Source organism: Mirounga angustirostris, unplaced genomic scaffold (assembly GCF_029215605.1).
Source record: "Mirounga angustirostris isolate CCGP_5_RB_7025 unplaced genomic scaffold, mMirAng1.0.hap1 SCAF_9, whole genome shotgun sequence".
NCBI lineage: Eukaryota > Metazoa > Chordata > Mammalia > Carnivora > Phocidae > Mirounga > Mirounga angustirostris.
The window spans coordinates 81,267,638-81,290,238 of NW_026991717.1; the positions used below are offsets into that span (position 1 = coordinate 81,267,638).

A 22,601-nucleotide genomic window follows, 5' to 3' on the forward strand; every position below is an offset into this window, starting at 1 on the left:
TGCTGAGCTGCATACAGTGTCTGTTACTCTAGATATAGCCTGTTGTTTAAATGTCTCTCCAACAAACTGAGTTACTCTGTGTCTCTGAGGACAATGTCTACATTGTCCTCTTGATCGATACTGTCATTTATATTTTTTACTGTATTTCCTTACTATGGTGCTAAGTTAATATTAAGTTATTCTTCTCAAAAGAAGGCAAAAGAATGTCTGCCTTCCCATAAAGAAAGTATACAACTAAGCCCGGAGATTTATATCCTTGAATTGAACTTGCATAAGTCATTACTGCTCCTTACTGAGTGGGCGAGTGGTATGTACAAGATTATCCAGTATGCAGAGATAGCTATATGAGTTTCTTTAAACACCTCTGTAGATTCTATAATTTAACATTAAATCAACAGACATGCGAGCCCCCGACTTCAGTGTCTTCCCTGGTTTAACAACGGGTTAGAAGAGTTGGCACCCTGTTATTGTAAAGAAAAACAAACATAAAAACAATAACAAAAGTTGTACATTTATATTTTGATACTTAATTCAATTATTTTCCATGACGGTAACCAAGGGTTTTTACCAACACAAATCAATTAAAGCTTCACAATACCTTTATGAGAGATACGAAGAAGCTTTATTTTAACTGTAAGAAATACTGTGAAATTGCGATGATACATCAATGATTTTCCATGATAATTAATCATCTGCTTGCAACCCGGATGCTCCTTTCAAAAATACAATTCCTGTCTTCCTAGAAAATGACATTCTCAGGAAAATGTCATTCTGGAAAGGTATTTTGTGAGTACTGAGCATCCCTCTTCTTCGAAAACCACTTTTAAAACAGTATTGTATACATATATTCTTGGACAGATTCCCTTTTTCCTCACCTCTGTCTACTTTTCTTCTTAAAACAGTTTTATTGGGGTATAACTGGCATACAATAAATTGTATATATTTAAAATATATACATCTACAAGTTTCGACAAATTGGCAAATGCATACACCCATAAAACCATCTTCACAGTCAAGATAGTGAATGTATCCATCACTTCCAAAGGCTTCCTCATGACTCTTTTGTAATTCTTTCCTCCCTTCCCTCCTGGCCTTTCCCTAACCCTTAAGCAGTCACTGATGTGCTTTCTGTTACTATGAAGATTATTTTGTACTTTCTAGAATTTTACACAAATGGAGTCAAACAAAATTTGTCATCTGTCTCTCTCTCTCTCTCTTTCATCTCCTCCCACCCCCCGGTTTCTTTCACCTATTTTGATGTTGCGTGTTTCAACTGCTTATTCATTTGGATTGCGGAGTAAGAGTCCATTGTATAGATTTATCACAATTTGTTTATCCTTTCACCTGTTGACGGACATTTAGGTTGTTTCTCTCATCACCTTTCTTAGTGGCTAAAGAAACAGAAGTCACCAAAAGCTACATTTGACTAGATGCATCATAAACAGAAGCATCATAAATAGTTCTGGGCAGACTATTTAGCTGTTTTCCTTTACAAGAATTCATAATATCTTCAGAGTGAGAGTACTTATGAGTAAAGCAGCAGAGCAGGACAGCAACTTCTCCCTCTAGAGATTTCATTCCGCATCCATATTTGCTTCTGACAAGATAACTCTGATCTCCCAAGTAGTTTTTATGCATGCCTAACTCACCAAATGGGCGCCACATCATATAAAACCACTTGCAGGAAAACAAACCAGCAGGTTTTTTTTTTTTTTGTTTTTTTTTTACATCTATAGCCAATCAGATATCTAGTAGGAGAAAGCAAAGTCTAGCTGACTCCAGACAGTTGTGCAAGCGTTGGGAAGAAGAACTAAGCACAGGGGCCTGGCTTAAACTTGGGAGATAAATTTGCATAGGTAGTACCATGTCATATTGGGCAAACATTAACCAGTCACATAGAAATAGCGTTGGAGGAACAATACTCTTAATTCAGTTTGATGAATGAGAAAACATGGGGAGAAATGGTGATGAGGAGTTCATGTATATCAAGCACTTGTGGATGCCAGGCAATTATGTAGGTGCTAGGAATACATGATGAATGCGTTTGGCTTCTTTCTTCCAGGGATTTGCAATCTAAGGGAGATAACCTAGATTAAATGTAGTCCCCTATAGAGCCGTGCATGATAAATGTAATATAATTTTGAGCAGTAAACTTCTTGTAGGATAAGCCAAGTACTGTTAGGAGCACAGAGAGAAGTTTCATTGGTTCTTCCTGAGAGTAAAGAAGGTTCAAAGAAATAATTGGATATAGACCTTGCAGGCCATATATAATTTTTTGGATAGAGAGGAGAGGAGAGAAGATGGGAGGAAATTTTATGGGCAGGTAAGGGAGATGTGGTGAGCCATCCAGTGTGGCTGAGACCAGGTTGGGGTCTTACAGGTTGGGGCTGATGGTGAAGGAGATTGAATGTCTTTTTAATGGGTTGAACATTTCTCTGGGAACAAAGGGATTCTCTGAGGGTTTGATTTTATTTTAAAACAGGAGAATGACATGAATCCACTGTAAATTCCATTGGGGTAGGGTCAGTTTGACATCGATTAACTGGATGAGGTCCATGGCTTAGAGAAAGAATAACTATGAGCATAATGGAAAATGGATTTGAGTATAACATTTGAAAGATATGCTGGTACAGACAGCGTTATCTGTTTTTTAAGATGTGGTGGTGGTGGTTGTTGTTGACTCATGAATATATGGATGTTACACAAAATTCTAAAGGTAAATAAAGGAAGGTAGTAAAAAGGTAGAAACTCAAAAGTAAGCCTCCTACCTTTGTCCCCCCAGTTACTGATTCTCTTCCTCTGAGTCAACCAGTCTTCCTTGGTTCTTTATATTCTTTCAGAGTTATTCAAGGTATTTGAAAACAAATGCATATGTGTACTTAACTTTGTTCCCTTGTCTTATGTTACCAATAATTCAGAATCAGTAAATGTAGAACTACTTTATCCTTTTGAATGGCTGCACAGTGTTCCATTTATGAATATGCCATAATTCACTTAACTAGTTCTTTATTGATGAAAACTTAGGTTCTTTGCAGTCTTTTTAAAAATTATGAACAGTGCCTCAATGAATATCCTTGGGTATTCATCATATTGCATCATTGTAAGTATATCCTTGGAGTAAATACCTTACATGTGAAATTTCTGGGTCAAAGGTTATACACATTTACAATTTTTATGTATTGCCAAATTGTCCTTGATAGCAGTTGTACCAGTTTATACTCAGCAGGGCATGAGAATGCCTCCGTCTACACATCCTTGCTATGAAGTATGTTATCACATTGGTGATCTTTGTCCCTTTGACAGTTACAAATAACATCTTGTAGTTTAGTTTGTATTTCTTGTATTTTAAGTGGAGTTGAGTACCTCTTCATATTTTTAGGAGTCATTTGTATTTCTTTTCTGAGAACTGTCTGCTCATATTCTTAGCCTATTTTTTCTGTTGGGTCACTGGCTTTTTGCTTCAAGATTTATGGGAGTTTTGTATATATTAAGGAAATGAGTCCCTGGTCTATGATGTGAATAGAAAGTATGTTAAGAGGGGGATTCTGTTCCAAAAGAACATGGATATCTCAACAGTTTGAGGAACCCAGGGTTCAACAGACATCAAGGCCTGGCTGATAAGCAGGCAACAGATCTCTGCCTGTGTCAAATGCATGTTCAGATTCTAGTCTAGAAAGACCAGTGTGTTCCAGGGAGCTTGCTTACCTAGGCATGGGTGGAACAAGCCTAAGATCAGGGAGGTTGTTGTGGAATGCATGGATGAAGTGATGTCTAACCATGAGAAAACTGGAGAGGTTGTGGGTCAGGATTAGGTGGAAGGTAGGTGAGAACAGAGGAGAGTGGATAGATTAGCGAGAGGGGGATGGATCAGAGTTCTCTTTTTGATGTTCTCTCTTGAATGGTCAGAAACCTCATTGCCAAGGTCTATTTCATCTTCCCTACTCTCCCCTTAGGCTACTAACCTCTTGGACAATAACACAGCAAGGCCTGCCACCCCACAGCTGACACAGATCTGACCGAGATTTGAATGTATTGAAGAGTGTGAAAATTGGCAGAAAGCTTGTCTGTGTAGAGTGGGACTGAAGCTCTAGGGCCACCTGGGGGTATGTGGAACTAGGGAATGTGAACATCACAAGGAGTATTTACGTGGGAAAGAGGGGGCAGATGTTACAAAAGCTCAGTGACCATGGGGGACATGTGCTGAAGGTGAAGGAAACTTCATCTTTCATGCAGCCGCTGATATTATGGAACTAGTTAAAGGAAAACATTGTATTCACTGGAAAAAAATTAAAACCATATAAAAGAGGGTAAAAATAAAAGTGAAAAGTCTTACTATCCCTTTGATAACTTGCATAAATAGTTTGTTCTCTATCCTTTTGGACCTCTTTATGTAAAAGTGCATACATTTTAAGAATTTTTAAATGTTCAATGACTTGCTTTTTGTATCTAAAGATATCTCAGACATCCTTCTGTCAGTACATGAAGATCTACTACCCATTTTACTTTTAGCAGCTCCTTAATATTTTATTGTGTGGATGCGCCACAATTTATGTAATCATTCCCATGATGATGGCCATTTAAGCCACGTCCTTATTTATGCTTTTGCGAATAATACTGCAGTGAGCATTCAGGTGTTTTTTTTTTTTGTTTGTTTTTTTTAAACATTAGTTGAAAGTCTCCTCCTTGTCTCATTAGTGTCTGTTGTTAGCAGCAGCTCAGGGCCCCCAGGTAATGCAAGTCCATCATACTCTAGGGACAGCTTTTGCTACAGGTCTGGAAAAGTTAGTAGGGTCCATGTTTATGTGTGCACAGAGGTTGAGTATGTGTTTATAGGGGTAGCTTTTAAAGCCCACCTTCTACAACTTCGTTGTTCTTTTTTGGATTGGTACCTGCAATTTGAGGGGGCTACCACAAGGTGGCAGAGAAGCACCTAAATCCTGCAGACAGTTCTCCTAATCTTGGTACCCTTGAAGGGTTTGAAAATTTTTCCTTAATGTGTCATTACCCTAAGTACTTATAAAGATAGACTGGATTAAACTGGTAATGTTCCTGGCTAACAAAATCGCCATACAGATACTTTCATGCATTTATCATCTATATTCTTAGAACTTTGTGTTATATCGTATTTTTTATTAAATAGCTTTCATTTGTTTCATTAAAAAACAAAACAATATACTTCTCACAGAGTTTTTAGCCATACACGAAAATTTTCCCAAATACGCTCAGCTGGTTTTCTTTTGCTTGCCCTCCTATCTCCACCTCTGCTCCATTTTTCATTGCTTAAAGTTAAGAGATGATGGGCTTTCCTTTTTTACGCTTCCCGGCGGCGCCCACCTCTCCCCGGCTACCTTTCTCTGCTGAGATGATAGGCAGCCCTGGCCCAAGAAGGCAGAGCTTCACAAGACCAGCGGCTGCCACGGGACTGCAGGGACTGTATCGCTCAGCTAATGGGAGGCAGTCGGTTAGACTTCAAAAGCCTGAGCTGTGTGAGTTTGGCCGCCACTTCCCTCAGCCAAGCTGAGCAGGGCTGGTGGCCTCGTAGGAGCTTTGAAGTTCCATTTGCTTGTTCCCCTTGATTCCCATCAGCTTAAGGTGAATAGCTGAGAGTTTCATAGGGAGAAGCATTACTTCTCTTTGGGGGATTTAAAATACTCAACTCCCAGACTTGAGTTACTTCCTCTGGTGGCTGGGGAATGGAAAGCTCTGCGGGGCCTTCATCAGCATGCAAGCATTTTGATGTTGATGTATGGGGACGGGAGGCTTGTTTTGGCCATGTGGAAGTCCTGGACCCTGTTCCTTGGCTCCTGGAACTAATTCCGTACATCTAGGAGACAAATAGTATTGTCTTCGGTTTTCAGTTTAAAAGGATTCCTGAACCGTTCAAAGCACCTGGGAATATACTTTTGGCCTGACTCAGTTTGAGGACGTGAGCCGTGACACCCAGCAGTTCTCATCATTGTTTGAAAATTGAAAATTGCTAAACATTTCACCAATTTATTATTTTGTTTATTGCTGTTTGGGGGATGGAATCGTTGTTTTAAATTAGGGTGCCAGGGAAACACTGCATTTATTAAGCACTTCCTACTTAGGGCAGTGATAGGCTAAGTGCTGAAGAGAACGTTTGCAGACTGGCTTTGTACCATGAAACTTCCAGCACAGGCTGCAGGAGCCTGTATGGACAGAAGCCAGTGCGTGACCTAACTCACCTGAGCCAGGGTGCTGTCACTTCCCGCCTCTCTTCCTGTGTAGACCCATGTGCGGATCCGACTTACCTACTGTGTCACATGGAATTTTGGAATCTTGAAGCAGTTCACTCAATATAAGTGGTATTAAGGTAAGAGTTTCAGGCTTGAAACAGATCTGACACAGAAAAGTGCCTGTTAAAGCTACTGATGATTGTTGTGAAGATCAAATAAACACGTTGTAGGTGAGGATACTTGGTTCATTTGGGGGGGGAATCGTGAGCATTTTCCGGGGAGACCTGAGAAGAATATGTGGTTTGAGAAGCTCAGGTGTCCCTAGAGAGGTTGGATTTCTGCCTATCCATGCAGACTGTCACCTACTTGAGGGGATGGCTTGTGGGTCTCTTTGTTGTCTCCTCTGACACCCAGCTTTGCAAGTGCATAATAGGTACTAAAAATAGCTGCTAGATGAATGAATGAGCATTTGTAGGAGCAACCATCACAGGCAGCAAATTATAACTAGTATCGTAAACCAGCAAACCATAACTGGGAATGTCTGCGAGTTAAATTATTTCCTCTACTATTTCCAAACCAAAATGGACTCTGGTCACAGAGCTTTCTGGGTATTGTCTGGTGTATTTGTGACAAGAGAAACGCCTATTGAGGGAAAAAATTGGAATATTTTCGCCTGTTTTCAGGATGTAATTCATTCCCTTTGGCAGAAAACCCAAGGAAAATAAAAATGTTAACTCTGATATTAGAAAGGTTTCCAAAAAAATTCCACAGGTTAATGTTGCTCTTTCAAAATACGAAGACGATATGACTAGACAGGATGTTAATGATTTGACATTACAAAATTTATTAAATTTATTTTTAAAGCAGTTTGGTTCCCCCCCTCTCAAATGCACGAAGCATGTGGGAGTTGGAATAGATCTGCCCCAGGCTGCCAAACAAATTTTTAATGGAAGTGGAGTCCTTCAGGGATTCTCCTAAATCCACATAATATTCTTAAGTCTTGGTGTTTGCACTGGGACCTGTATATTAGCAGATGTACATGTGAATAATATACTTCTATCCATCCATCACCTCGGTGACTCCACATCTGGAGGGGCTGCTGCGCATCAATTATTCCACTGCAGGGGGCAGAGTGATATTTGGGCCAGCATTGACCTCTTTTTCAATCAGAGCCTCAGAGCAGTGTGTTCTGGAAGTCAAATGGTCCCTTTAGACAGAACCTCTGTTTGAAAATCCGTTTGGCCTAATGTGGCCATGCTGGGAAGTCAATGTGATTACCTGTGCTAGGTGTGGAGGTGGCATCCAGAAAAGCAAGTGAAAATGTGGTCACTAAGAGGCACTGTCAGCATTTAGGGTCTCTCCCATGTATCTAATTCTTGCATGAAGTATTAGCAAGTCAATCAGGAAAGAATGTCAACCACAGTAAAATACATTTGCCTTCCACACATAGGAAAAATGCAACTGTTTATTTGAAAGAAATTGTGATTTGTTTGAAGAGCGAAACTCACCTTCAAATGCTTGGAGATGTTTTTATTATCTGAGGTTTCAGGAAGAAAGTCTCCTTAGGAGGAACGAGGATTTTTTGTCTTTATATCTTAGTGCCCGCCGCTGCCGCCTTCTTCTTCTCCTTCTCCTTCTCCTTCTCCTGCTTCTGCTTCTGCTTCTGCTCCTCCTTCTCCTTCCCCTTCTCCTTCTTCTTCTTCTTCTTTAAGGAAAACAAAGTTTTTATAATGCTTCTCTTTTTGATCACAAACTTGGAATTTGTTTCTCAAGAGTACATAGTGCTTTTAAATTTTTTAAGCTTCTGATATTATACCTGGAGGTGTGTTGCATGTTGTCATAACTGATAAATTAGTGACAAATGTAGCCACTTCATTTTGTTTGGGGACATATACAATTGTGGTGGTGGCTGACCATTTATTTAATTATGTGGTAAGTACCATATGATGAGAGGGTAAAGTTAAATTGATGATTTGGGCTATCTCAGCCAGAGTACAGTTTACATGGCAATTACACTGGGATCATCTAAGTGTAATTGGCAAGTAATTTTGTAAGTGAAGGAACATGACAGCTCATTTACATGGTGTTCACTGAGTAAAATTTGGGGAATTTATCAACCACTTTCAAGTGAAGAGTGACTGCACCAACATCTCCCAAAGTGCCATGGGCAGTCTGAAAGCTACATGGAAGGTTTTTGGTATGAATCTTTATTTGTTCCCTGCACATTTGTTAGGCATGTTCTGTGTGCCAGGCACTGTGGATTCAAAAATGAGTGAGAAGCAACTCAAGGAGCTCATGGCTAGGAAGCACACACATCACCAGTTAGTTATCCAACATGGTAGCAAGTAACAGTTTGAGCTCTGCACGGGTACTGGGGATACTTAGGAAAATGTGCAAACCGGGAAGATAGAAGAAAGTCAGGGAAAACTTGCTAGAGAGATTGACCCCTGAAATGAATCTTAAAGAATGAGCAGGGGTTAGTCAGGGGAAGGGGAGGACTGTCCATACCAGTCCTTACCAGAGGTACCAGCAAGAGCAGAATCTCGGAGGAGCGAGATGGCTGGCATAAACTGGACACTTGAAGCAATTCGGGTGCATTTCAAGACAGACGTGGGACCTGGGAAGCGGACTTTTTCGGGTTTTTAGAGGACTCTGTAGGTCATGCCAGAGGCTGGACATTATCCCACACTACTGGGAAGCTATTGGAGGACTTTAAGAGAAGGAGCATCTTTTTCAGAGTTGTTTTGGAGGCAGGCCTTTCTGTGTGATACAGTGTTTTTTATTGAGCTATTATGATATGCCAGGCTGTGTTCTACTGGTAAAAAGGCATTTCTTCCTCACAACAATCTCATGAAGTGGGCGTTAACATTTCTTCCTTTTTACAGTTGAACAAACTGAGTCCCCAGAGGTTCCCCACAGTTACACAGTGGGTGGGTGATGGAGGAGCTGAGATTTGAACCCAGGCCATCCAGCTCCAGAGTCCCTGCTGACCCCAGCACCCACAAGATGTCATGGCCTCCTTGACACAGTCAATTGCAACTGCCTCTTTATAAGATGCACATCCTCCACCCCCCATTCAACTGTGAGCTCTGTGAGGTCAAGGGCTATGTTTACCTTGTTCACAGCCACATCCCACATGCTTAGGACAATGCCTGCGCCTTCACAGGCATGCCACAAATAAGGAATAAATGCAGTTTTGAGGGGCTATGACCAAAGGCTGTCAAAGTCAACCTGGCAAGGGATGATGTTGGGGGCCTGACTCAGAGGCAGTGTTAGTCAATATGGAAGGGTTGAGGATGGAGAAATTAATTGGCAGGGCTTGATGATTGATTGGACGTGTGGATTTTGTTGGCGTATTCTCACAGTGTTTCTGATTTCCAACTCCCACACTGGAGAGATGACTTGGCAAAAGAATCTGAAGCAGAGGAAAGCTCGTGCTGCAAATTCCTGAGATGTTGTGGACTCAGGATGAGAAGTTAGAAGAAACTTCCCTGGAGATAGTTAAAAATAGAATGACCACATCTGCCCGGGATGGTTGAGGGACAGAGCTGCCCTGGGGTAGATGAATGGTTAGATGGCCTTTGGGATTCTTCCCCCTTTGAAAATTTCCTAGTTTAGAATAAATAAAAAGTCTCTCAAGCCACCTATCCTGAACTGTCTGGCTGAAAGATAAAATCAACGCGTCCAAGGACTGGAAAATATTGAGTCCAAATGCCTGGACTGTAGATAAAGAAACAGAAGCCCAGAAGGGTTAGATGCTTCGCCCAAGAGCACGCACTTGAGGCAAGAGGAAGCCCCAAATCGTTGACCTCTCTGTCCTCGCAGCCTCTGCTCCAAATCTCAGATAGCAGCATCTATGTTTGGGCGCCCCCTGTGGGCAGGCCTGTGCTGGGCGGTGACATTGAAGCAAAGACAATGCGCTCTCTGCACCTGCAGAGTTCAGAGAGCCTCAGCAGTAAGTGCTCCTTGTCACCTGAAGTCGCCATAAAGTACCATTTCCTACAGAACACGTTTGGAAAAGAGAGAAAATGAACTTAAAAGTCGTAATGATTTTTCTTTGGTCCCACTTATTTGCGGGCTCTGCTTCAGTGCTTTACAATCATTATCTCTAATTCTCACAATAACCTAGAAGGTAGTAGTATTTTCATCTTCCGTTGTAGAAAGCCGAAGCACTGAGAACACATTCCATGAGACCAGACTACGTTAACTCCAAGTCCTACCCTGCGCAAATGATGTTAACATTTTGCTGTGTTTCCCCGCGGTCTTCTGTTTCTGTGCACTGGGACTATTCATTTACATAGCTGTGCCGCCATCACAGACTCAATCCTGAATCTTCGTTTTTGGGGCTTGTAATACGTTCTGTGTGTTTTTCATGTGATTTCATAATCTTCACTTGAATGGCTGTATAATGCCTTGTCAAGTTTTTAGGAGGTTCTTAAACAAAGAACTGTTTACTCATAAAAATCTTTCAATTCTTGGCACATATGGCATTTGCAAGGTAATTTTATATATATATTATTTATTTTTTTTAAAGATTTTATTTATTTGAGAGAGAGAGACTGAGAGAGAGAGCACATGAGAGGGGGGAGGGGCAGAGGGAGAAGCAGACTCCCCGCCGAGCAGGGAGCCCGATGCGGGACTCGATCCCGGGACTCCAGGATCATGACCTGAGCCAAAGGCAGTCGCTTAACCAACTGAGCCACCCAGGTGCCCTATATGTTATATTTTGAGGACCAGATGATCATCCTCTGTCGATGGCATTGGGGAGAGGAGAAGAGGACCTGCCAGGCGTGACCCAGGGGCTCGGGGCTTTCTTCCTCACCAAGAGCCCCTGCAGGAAAATGGGATGGTGTAAGCATGGCTCAGAGTGGAGCCCGGGTGGAGATGGCCCGAGGCAGGTAGCAGGTGACTTTTTAAGCCTCTGCTTTTCTGACTGAACACACATTCTTCCTCCTGCCCTTGTAAAAAAAAAAAAGCAAGTTTTCATTTTCTTAGGGTAGTAAAAACCTTTTGTGTGAAGAAAAAGTGTCATCAAGTGCCTTATTCATCAGCATATATACCATCTCTTTAAAATGACAGTGGGAGTAAAAGTTCATCAGTTCAATATGTCTTTCACATTGGGAGACTCCTGACTAATAACCTCTGGTATTTATCATCAGAACAGCCAAAGAACTAAATTCTGGCACACACTGCTCTCACATACTGAGAAAAACTTAAAAAGACAGAAGATTTTCTCCATTTTTTTCTTCTTTCATTCATTTAAAAGAAAAGCATACCTTTTTTAATTAAAAAAATTGTGAGCATGCAGAAACATCTGGCCTGTATTACCATAGCAGCCTCCTAAATGGCCTGCTTGTCTCCAGTCTGCCCTTTTAAAATCAACTCTGCACAACAACCAGAGAGAGCTTTCTAGAACACAGAACTGCACCCGTCCCTCTCCAGTGTTGCTGGCATCTTCTTCCCTGACTCTTTCATGGCCCTTGGAGTTAATGACCACATATAGCCACAGCTTCCACCTCTCCTGCTAATGCCCTGTCCCAACCACACCAAGCTGCTTGTGGCTTCCCACTTCCTGCTACAATAAATGCTATCTTCAGGCCTGCACACAAATTCGTCCTTTCTCCACAAGCTCCCTGCAAGGCTCTCCAGAACCTGGCGCCCAGCTTGGGATCCCACAGCACCTATCCAGCACTTACCACACTCATACAGAATACAGCCCACAGTCTTGGTTTTACTTGGCCAGCATGATACTTTAATTAAAAAAAAAAAAATCTCGTTGGGTAGGGCATATTACTCTTCAGTTTGCTTAAGGTCCCACCACTCTCTATTAGACACCAAATCCTAATTCCACATTTATGCTATGCTGGGTCATATGAGGCTACTGGCTTTTTTTTTTTTTTTTAATCTCTTTTACTCAAAAGACTATTTGCTGCTTGTGCCAGGATTACGTATTGTGTATTATTACCTTTTGTTATCTCTAAGCCTGGCAAAGACTGCCCAGTAAATATCTATTAATTTACACCCTTAAAAAAACCTGAAATTGGCCAGAAAAGATGCAATAACTCTTTTTTGTCCTCTTTGATTGTTCACCAACATCCCAAAACTCATGGACCTCAATGGACCTGGCAGACATTAACAGTATTTCATTGGATGATTGAAAGTCTGTGTTGACGATACAATGCCGCTAAGGCTGAGCCACTTTGGATCCTTAAGCCTCTGAATGGAGTATGGTCTTTCCCACTATTTCCTGTACCAGGAGATCCATAGCTGTTCTTATGAGTCCTCATGAGTCATCATTCTTCACTTTTGTCATAGTTTTGTCCACCAAGGCATACATTTCCTTGATTCCATTTTGTGTCCACATGACTACCATACTCCCATCAAATGGGGCTCTTCAGAAATTTGAATAGAATAGGATTAGGTGTAGTATTTTATCTGTTCTGTAAAGTCTGATCATGGTCAAAGTACAATCGGTGTGCTTACCCAAATTTCGATCCTGCCAAGGAGTAATGCACCCAGATCTATCTAAGTTGGTGAAGCTAGAGATTGCAGGTATGGAAATACCCATTGGTCAGCCTCTGATGTATCATCTCTTTGATAATCCAGTCCTTTGTCTCAGTCACTGTATTTTCCATTTCCTTAGTTCTTCTCTTCATCTCTAGATGTTTAATTGCATGCTGCTTTAAAGACACTAAAAAAGATCTGGTGTCTCATAGAACCCAGATTACTCATATTTAAAGAATTTCACATAATCAGTGACATAGGAATGTGGTACCCACCTATGGCAATGTTGTTGCCATAAATTATTTCTTCAGAGGATGCTGTGCATTTTCAGGGAATGCTGTGGATGTTGCAGAGGGATATAAGGCATCACTGAGGGATTGTGTTAGGAGCACAAGAATGGAAATGTGTCCAAGTATCAGGCTCAAGGAAAAAGAAGAAGAAAGAAAATAAAACCCTTTCATCTAAGCTTCCTTCCCTAAGGAAGAGGTGGGGGCAGAATGGGGAGAGCTTATTACAGAATCCTTTGGCAGCCAGAAATTTCATTGACAATTTTGTTAATGTGCCTGTTTGGCTGCCTTCTCAGAGGCCCATTGTGAATTCCTTAGTTGATATTATTAATGGTTAATAGGTGCACCTGAAAATCAAGCAATATTGTACCATTTGGATAATAGGTATATTAAATGGGTCTTTTCTACAGCATCAAGCTTATCAGCTTATCTTTTTCCTAATAATGAATACCTCATCTTTTCCACTTTCCTAATCAAATGCTTCCACATCCTCTTGAGGCAGAACCAGACCCAGCTGCATCTATTCTATACTCTTGGCTTCAATTATGTCAAATTATCCAACCTACTCACAGGTCCTTAGGTTCTCTTTTGCTCTGAGACATAGGCCTGATGCACCTCTTCAGAAGCTCATGATTACTAACCATTCAGCACAAGTCTGTTGTAAGTAAACAGAGAATCAGAGAGAGCACTAGGCTAAATTTACAGTTATAAGGAAATCTCTAGGACAGGTTTCCTCCTAAATTGTGGCACTCTCACATTGATCTCAAGTGTTTTTCTTTTCCTTGTCCCTTCTCCCTGAAACATACATGAACTTTATTCCACATGGCATTGCTTCAGAGTTGAGGATTTCTACTGCAGGGGCAAAAAGTACCTGTAGCCAAAATATAAATATATAAATAAATATTTAATTTTTCATAGATCTCATAGTGTTTGTATTGACCAGAAGCATTAGGCTTCCCATACTTTGCCATACTTTATTTTATCCAATCATGTACCTGTAGCTGAAAGAGGACAATACAAGAAAGAGTCAACAGCCTGTGGGGAAACTTAATATTGTTTTCTTTCTGTCGTGTTTGGCTAAAACTTTACTGTTTCTTATGCCTCTAGTCAGATGAAATGGTTCATCATTTTGGAGTCAAAATTTTTTTTTAGTCAAAATTCTTATCTTTATACTTCATGGTCTGATCCGTCTATCCCTATCTCCTTCATATCCAGTTTCTTTTAATCTGCTTTTTCTTCTCAGCTTTAAGAAGACCCCCTTTCCTCGACTAAGAAAAAGAGAGCCCAGATTCAGTACTGAAAATCCAAGATGACTCAGGCTGTACTTTGTTCTCCTAGTAACATGTTTAGTTGCCCTTTGATGCCAGAGACCATTTTTAAACCCCTTAAGTCAGTATTACTCAGTCCAGTGTACAGAACAGGCACGATGCATGGCTTCTAAATGAATGGATGAATGAATGATACAATGATACCTAATTTCACAATGTTTGGTGGTTTAACCTCATCCAAATTACATTCCAACTGGGTCTGTATCATGAACTTCTGTTAAATATTCTTAACACCAAGCTTAGTGCTGTGCTCAATGAGTGTTCAGTGACAGCAGAATATGTTATATATTTTGGAGCTCCGTCATGGAGAAGCCAACGTTTGGTGCACAGCATTTCCAATTTGTGTTCTAATTAGTCAACTGAAGGAATCGGTTTTTGCCCTGAAGACTAGCCATTGACTCAACAGACTGGTTACTATGATTACTCTCCACTGGACCTCCTATGGTTGGAATGCCTTCTAACATTCCAGAGGTGGGGAATCTGGAAAACCACCTGTGTTTCTTGAAATACCTAAATGGAAGGCTCTCCCTTCAGAGAGTGCTATTGATCCACTTCGATGGATATCCATTATTTCTGCAAATTTATTGAACATCTTGTGTGTGACATGAGTTGGAGATGAATGTGAAACTGGCATTTCTTTAAAATTGCTTATAATTTGGTAGCCAAGTATAGAAATAAAGCAGAATACAGATGATAAATTCTATGGTAGAAACACATGTAAGGAGCAGGGAGAAGGGAGTACGTAACTCCATGTAAAGCAATCGAGAAGGCTTCTTGAAAGAAGTGGCTCTGAGTTGGGATTCAGTCATACCAGCGGTTTTTGGTTTTTGGATGAATGTCGTGAGTGAAAAATGCCCCTGATGTGCTTGATGTATTCATTTTTCAAGCAGAGTCACATTGGTAAGAAATAAGCTTTTAAAAATCAGAGATTTAGGAAGCATTTGACTCCTCAGTACAGCACCTCAATCCACCTTGATATTCCCTGGTTTGTGTGATATCTGAGAAACAGCTGAATCCAAACCTTACTCTATTAATGGATTTATATATATATGCACATAAGGCTAATATATTTTATGCTGCCAATTTTTTTATCGTTTCATAAATAGTGCTATCACTAACATTCTTAAAAAGTGAAGAAAAGAGCTCATATGTGCTGGTAGAAATTCAGTGTATTTTATAGAACACTGCTACTCCTGATACAGCCTACGGGATGTGACTTTTCATAAAAACCTAATGAATTTCTAGATTTGTCAGCTGTTTCCAAACAGATGCACTCTGCTAATCTAATGGAAACATTTTGAGCCCAGATCCCAAATATCAATAGCTTTTAGTATTGCAAATTAGTTTGTCTATTGGGTAAATTGGGCTGTGTGGTTCTTGATAAAAAGTAGCAAGTCATTTTGTATGGATGTTTTATGTTTAACTGCCTTGCCAGGGTTTGATGCTCATATTTTTCCTTGCAGAGTTTTAAGTTGAATGTAGACAGTCATTGTGCTCTCAAGGAAGCTGTGGAGGAGGAAGGACACCAACTTCTCGAGCTTATTGCATCTCACAAAGCAGGTAAATCCTCCTGAAATATTGCAAGCCTTTATGTCTCCAGACTATTAAGAGTGAAGAAGCATTGCTGTAAATTACTGCATATATTCACTTCCTTATGTATTATTAATATTTACATTATCAGATTGACCTTCAAGATTTATAAATGTTTCATATACCGCATACAATGCTGTGATGCTTATAAGATGAAATACTGCCTCCAAATGGGCTGCTCATTTTATTTTGGGCTTGCCGTTCACCCGAGTTTCAATAGAAATCACATTCCTGAAAACTTCACATTGACATGCTTTTTGATGTAGGTGCTCTGGAAATAACATTAAGATAATGAATGAGAATTGTGCCAATAGTTATAATGCATATGCATTAGGGTACTTATAGATATCATTACAGATATAAGGCAGACGGTCTAGATATATCCCATTATTTCCCTGCCAATCCGCACACATGAACATTTTGCATGTTTTTCTGCTGGTCATTGCATTAGCAGAGTTTTGGCCTTAAACCAACTCTTACCCAGTATTAATGTATTTATGAGGAACAGATTATAAATAAAAAATAGTTTTGTCATTTGGTTATACTTATCCTGGTAGTAAAAGACCATAAGACAGGATGAATTATAATTTGGCTCTTGCTTTGAGCTTACCGCAGCTAAATAAGGGAAGAGCGGCATTAATCGGACATGCTAACGCAAAAGACTGCTGTCTTAATTCTGGCCCATTTACTATATTCCTCATCGAATTCACTTCACCTATTTCTGTACATCTTTCTGATCACTGTGGAGTCTCCACACAGATACACAGGGCCTTTTCTTTGAAATGTGAAGCTTTAGCGTTAGTAATTTTTACATATCATGATTTTTGTTCGACATGCATTTTTTTTTAGTCAATATACTGAAGCTAAGTCGATTCCCCAACCATGCATCTATGTGGTGATCCCATTTTTTTGTGTCCTTATGCCTTATGTGAAGGCAAAAATCCCCAGCCCCTCTCCTTGGGGACAAATGCTTATATGGCAGGTGATGATAAGGGTTGTTTAAAATTACGCTTACTATTTGAAATATTCATCTAATTTACTGGCTAAAAGACAATACTGGGTAAAAAATGCAGTCAAGTCTGTAACTTGTGTTTTCCCCTCCTTTTGGAGAAGGGCTGAAGGACATGCTGCGGATGATTGCAAGCCAGTGGAAGGAGTTGCAGAGGCAAATCAAACGACAACACAGCTGGATTCTCAGGGCTCTGGATACCATCAAAGCTGAGATTCTGGCTACTGATGTGTCTGTGGAGGGCGAGGACGGGACTGGAAGCCCCAAGGTAAGTGGCTTGAAGTTTGCCTGATTTCCTCTCATTTCTGTCTTCTTTTGAACTAGGCACCACTGAAGTTTTGTTTCTACCCCTAAGGCTTTTTGTTTCTACTGGGTAAACTTTGTATATCTATTTCTACATCTATCTATCTATATCTATATATCTATTTGGATATATAGATATATATAGAGAAAAAATAAACAAAATGAAATGGCTTAGTTTAAAACAATAAAAAAAAAAGGCTACAACTTTCAAGTTTTCCAGGAAGAGGTTTTTTTTTGTCAAAAGTGGCAAAGTAGGAGGGGGACCATACTTTAGGGGTATGAGGAAGGGGGACATAAAACATTTAGTAAACAAAACATAAAGCATCTTTAACATGAATAATCAGAATGGTTTTAAATTGTTTTGTTGCAACTATAAATCACTATAATCAGTGCAATCACTCAGCTCTGACATCCATTAGCCGCTTGGTTACAGCAAATTAACAAAGAAGAGAGAAAGTGATTCATTATCTCATTCCTGTTAATGACTATCAGATGCATTGCCTAATTAGGGGATGGTCATTGTAGTGGGAAGAAGGTCATATGCTTCGCTACAAATCTTTTTGCTCTGAGTGTAAGTTCTCCATAATGGTGCATGCACCGAATACAACAAGTACTTTAAAAATGAGTATTGACATGCTTTGGTTATCTATTTTAGATTTACAAAATAACCCGTAAAGCATATGCAATTAAACTTTAAATGAAGCACTGATACAATGCACTGCTGTTCTAAAGGTATCTTTGGACTCATGATGTGGAAAATAATTTTATTAATTTGATATTTTCATGTAATTTCTCTTTCTTTTGTATTTATCCTTTTGTGAAAGTACATGCAGAAAACCAGTCTCATAATAGACTCAGCATCGAAACATATTGCAATGTGGGGGGAAACAGATTTAAGAGTTCATGGTTTCTATTCCTGGCATGGACAAAGTAATTAAATCATCATCAAGTCACATTTATTCAGCATCCATGCGGATTGGCATTGTGTGAAATGTATACAGAGCAAGTTAAGCAAACCCTTTACCTTCTTAGACTCACATTCTTCAGGAGAAACCCCACCTGCCCTGCAATGGTGAGACCATGCAGCCAGGGAAAAGCTCAGAAGATTTATAGCTTTGGAACCTCAAACAACAACCTTTAACTTACTTCTTGGAAACAGAGAATGGAATGATGAGCTCAGTTCCACTTAAAGAAGGCTCCTCGGAGGAGGTCACATTTCAGGAAATACTCAAAGGAAGGAAGAGCAGGGGCTTGGCACATGAGCACACATTTTAGGAAGTGACGTGACGAAAGGATCAAAGCTGGAACTAATAATATGGAAGGGAGAATGTATTCAGCAGATTTCTCAGGGCAGAAGTAGAGCCCTCTCAAAGAGCAGGCTGCAGGGAGGTTGATGGGGCTAATGCTTCGGCTGGGGTGTGGGGCAGTGATGATGAGAAAAGACGCAACTCAAAAGTCTGTTGTGTTCTATTTATTTAACAAAGCATACTGATTGCTTCCTTTTAGAAAGCTATCCTGTATTGGGTGCATTCTACGTACCAGATGTGGTTCTAAGCACTTCTGTGGATTCTTTCATGTAATTCTCACAACAAATCTATCCAGTGATCCCATATAATCCCCAGTGGAGAAAATGGAGGCACAGAGAAGTTAAGTAACTTGCCTAAGGTCACACAGGTCCTAAGTAGCAGAACTCAGATTTGAATTTTAGCCCTTTGACCCCAGAGCCCATGTCGGTTGCCGCCTAGAGTACTGCCTCTTACTGGTGCTGCTCAGAGCCAGGTATGCTGGTGATGAATAATTAGTCTCAGGGCCAGTCTCATGGATCTAGTGGTGAAGTGGGGATACTAATCGTGCCTTTATAGATGGTGATGTGCTGTGAAAGAAAAGAAAAGGGAGCAGCCAGAGGTTGGGCTGGAGAAGTGATTTAGATCGGGGTATCACGGAGGGCTTTTCTGAGGAGGCAGCATTCTATGAGCAGGCCAGTGCAGTTGGAGAGAGAGAGAGAGAGAAAGGAGGGTGTGAGGGAAGCTGGGTGGCCTGTGGTAGCACAGGGGAGGGTTTTGTAGTGAGGAGGGAAATGACATCATTGATTGGCAGCATAAAAAGCTGTTCCTGGCTGTGGTGTGGACCCTGGGTGGGTGGAGGCGGGGTAAGTGGGAGTCAGGGTGGGGAGGTGCCAACGAGGAACTGCAGAGATGGAGCAGTCACCTAAATTAATAAAAGACTGAGGCTAAAAATGAGTAGCTCTCTTCGCCAGGGCCAATTTGAATTTGGTACTTAGAAATCAGCTCATTTTGTGAGTGGGGGGTTAATATTGAGAAGGGAGTAAGGAAGTAACCAGAAGAAGAGAAAGTATTATCCAAGGAGAGATAGTATCAGCGTTTCTCAAAAAGAGGAGCACCTGCCCAGGCTCAGCCTTGAGAGATCAGAACCTCCTGGCTGGGGTCCCAGAATCTGCATTCCACCAGCTCCCAGAGAACCACTGTTGTATAGTCTCTAAGAAGGCCTTTTTCCTGCAGGGCTACGCAATTCTCATACAACCAGGGTCCTCACACAACATGAGAGAAAGTCTGTCGCATTGTTGCTTATAATAGCAAACAATTGATATCAACCAAAATGTTTAAAACAGGGACTGTTTAATTAAATCATGTTCATCTTATCCTAATGAAAGGTTATACAGCCATTTAAAATAACATTTTAGAAGAGAATTTTAAAACATTGGGACAGTCCTATAATATGCAATTAGATACTTTTAGATACCTCTGAATTTTCCAAATCTCTACAATGAGTAAAAATTTTAATCAGAAAGATACAGAATATATATAAAATACAAGAATTAAAAAGTGATTTAAATGGTAAAATGGGTGACAATCATCTGTGGGGACTTGAGATATAAATTTAAAGGTCAGAAGGAAGAATAAATACATCTGGTTCTTAACGATTTGGGTGCCTCGCTTCTAAAGAAACAATGACAAAAACCTCTCTGTTTGAATCATCCCCTAGATAAAAGTGCCTTCCTCGAGTCTCATCAGTTTACAGAGAATAACCTAAGTGTTCTTCGTTAATACTATTTCTATGTCAAGCATTCTGTGTTACGCTGTGTGTGCAGAGTCATACACCTACAAAGAGCTCCTGGAGAGGCTTCTGTAGGTTTTGGCAGCCGCAGAAGCTGAGGGAGGTGCGGAGACTTTGACTCTGACCTGGCAGAGCCAGCAAAACCCCAGGCCTTCTACCTTTCAACTAGCTCTCTCTTCCCCAGTCTGGGCTGGATTTTCTCTGGACAAATGAACTCTTCCGTAGTCAAGGGTGAAGGTGAAATCCATTTAAGACAAAGGTAATACACTTCTAATTTAAACTTAGGGAACTATGGCGAAATCGGTATGATTATTCTTTGTATCTGTTTAATATCCATGACCTGCCTGCCTTTGCCTGTGGCACAAACACAAAGAACATTAGGGAAGGCTCAGACTCGGACTGATGTCAGACTGCCCAAGTTCAACTCCGGGCGCTCGCTAGCTGTGTGTCCTTGGGAGAACGGCGTCACTTCTCTGTGTCTCAGCCTCCTCATTGTAAAATGGAGGCAGTGATAATATTCCCCGTGAAAGGACTGTGATACAGATTAAAGAGTTGACATATCTAAAGTGCTTAAAACAGTGCCTGGCACATGAGAAATCCCAGATAAGGGTATATGTACAAGTTTTCGTTTCTGATGGTGAAGACAGTAAACAAATAATTATAATAGAATCTGATAGATACTCTACTTAAGATAAGTATGCAGCACTATGATACACAGAGAAGGAAATAATGAACCCTGTTTGGGGGTATCAAAAGAAAGATTTACAGGGGAGTTGATGTTTTCAGTGAGGGGTGGGAAGGATTTTTGCCAGCATGAAAATGATGAGAAGGGAAGATTTACAGGGGAGTTGATGTTTTAAATGAGGGGTGGAAAGGGTTTTTGTCAGTGTGAAACATGTGCAGAGACCTCGAGGTGTAAAAGGCGTGGCGTGGCTGGAACATGGGACCTTATTGTGGACAAGCGTTAGGCTGGCTTGCCACAGTCTGCACCGAGGCTCACGATGTGACCAAAAATAAATAAATAAATAAATAAAATCAGTCAGTGATTTGAGCAATAATTCTTCATATATCTGTAATTGACACTATCCAAACCAGAGGGAGAGCCCTATACAGACCATATATCTACTATGTACTGTTTAAAAAAAAACTTTTCTTGCCATATTGCACGAAATAGAGCAAGCTTAAATAGGTTACCCTGAAATTGTCCAAGACTAAAAGCTTGGATTCGACTTGTTATCTATCATGTCAGTTCTCTTTCCTGACGTGACCTTGCATAGGTCATGTACAAATTGTGCCACGAAATGCATCTCCAAGCATATTAGTTATGATCATCTATTTCATCTTAGACCTAAAAGAGAACTAAAATTAAAACATAATAAAAAAAATAACTCCAGAATTCATCTTAAGTTTACTTCAGAAGCTACTGGGAACTTAAGAAGCATAATAGAAAATCTAAAGAATATATCTAGGGGGTATTTTTCTTTTTTACCTTGTTTGAGAGACTGCAGAAAAGGACTTGGTCTTAGAAATCTTGTAAAGAAGGATAGGAGGAAATTCAAAGACTCTGGGAAACTTCTCCCCTAGGACTCGGCAGCATACCTTATTTGTTGTATTTCATTTTTTAAAAAAGTGTTTTCCCAGGACTGTGAGATCTTTTATACATGGAAATAGAGAACAGAATTCACCAGTTCTAGAAATAGAGCTTCAACACTCACTTCCAAGAATTGAAAATATGCTTGTAATTATGTATTTTATTTTAAGATAGATTGGTTAAAGTTTATCAGCTAAAACTAGGCTTTCAGTATGTTAAATTTTTGAATGGTGTATAGCTGGAGGGATTTCAAAACATTAAACATCCCACACCTAAGAAAGGCTGCATCCCCCCCCCCCCGTTTTTTTTGACCTTTCAAGGCAAAAAACAAAAATTGTGAAAGCAAGAAAGCATTCTTAAACTTTGCACATTGCCTCAAGATATTCTTATTCTCTGTTTCTTTACTTTTCACCTATTCAGCCATCATTACAGCCGTCTTAGAATCAAGGCCAGGATGTCCCAAATGTGACATCTCAAACTTTGCATCACTATAATCGGACAGTGGTTCCTTTGTCCTCTTTAAAGAAACAGATGAGTTTCTAGGGGCATCTTGGTGGCTCAGTCGGTTAAGCATCCGACTCCTGATTTCGGCTTGGGTCGTGATTTCAGCCTCCTGAGATTGAGCCCAGTGTTGGTTCCATGCTCAGCAGGAAATCTGTTTGAGATTCTCTCCCTCGCCAGCCACCCCCCAAGCTTGCTCTTTCTCTCTCTGTCAAA

The 22,601-nt window shown here is 40.4% G+C and overlaps 1 protein-coding gene across 3 annotated transcripts in view; it reads left to right on the forward strand.

Annotated features, from left to right (window-relative positions):
* AKAP6 (A-kinase anchoring protein 6) overlaps positions 1-22,601 on the forward strand; it is a 500,780-nt gene that overhangs the window by 260,132 nt on the left and 218,047 nt on the right. For 2 of the 3 annotated variants that reach the window (XM_064570936.1, XM_064570938.1), the window contains 2 exons: positions 15,780-15,876; positions 17,017-17,183. In XM_064570936.1, the coding sequence (XP_064427006.1) occupies positions 15,780-15,876; positions 17,017-17,183 (264 nt within the window). The remainder of the gene's footprint in view (positions 1-15,779; positions 15,877-17,016; positions 17,184-22,601) is intronic. The other variant, XM_064570937.1, reaches the window with a different exon arrangement.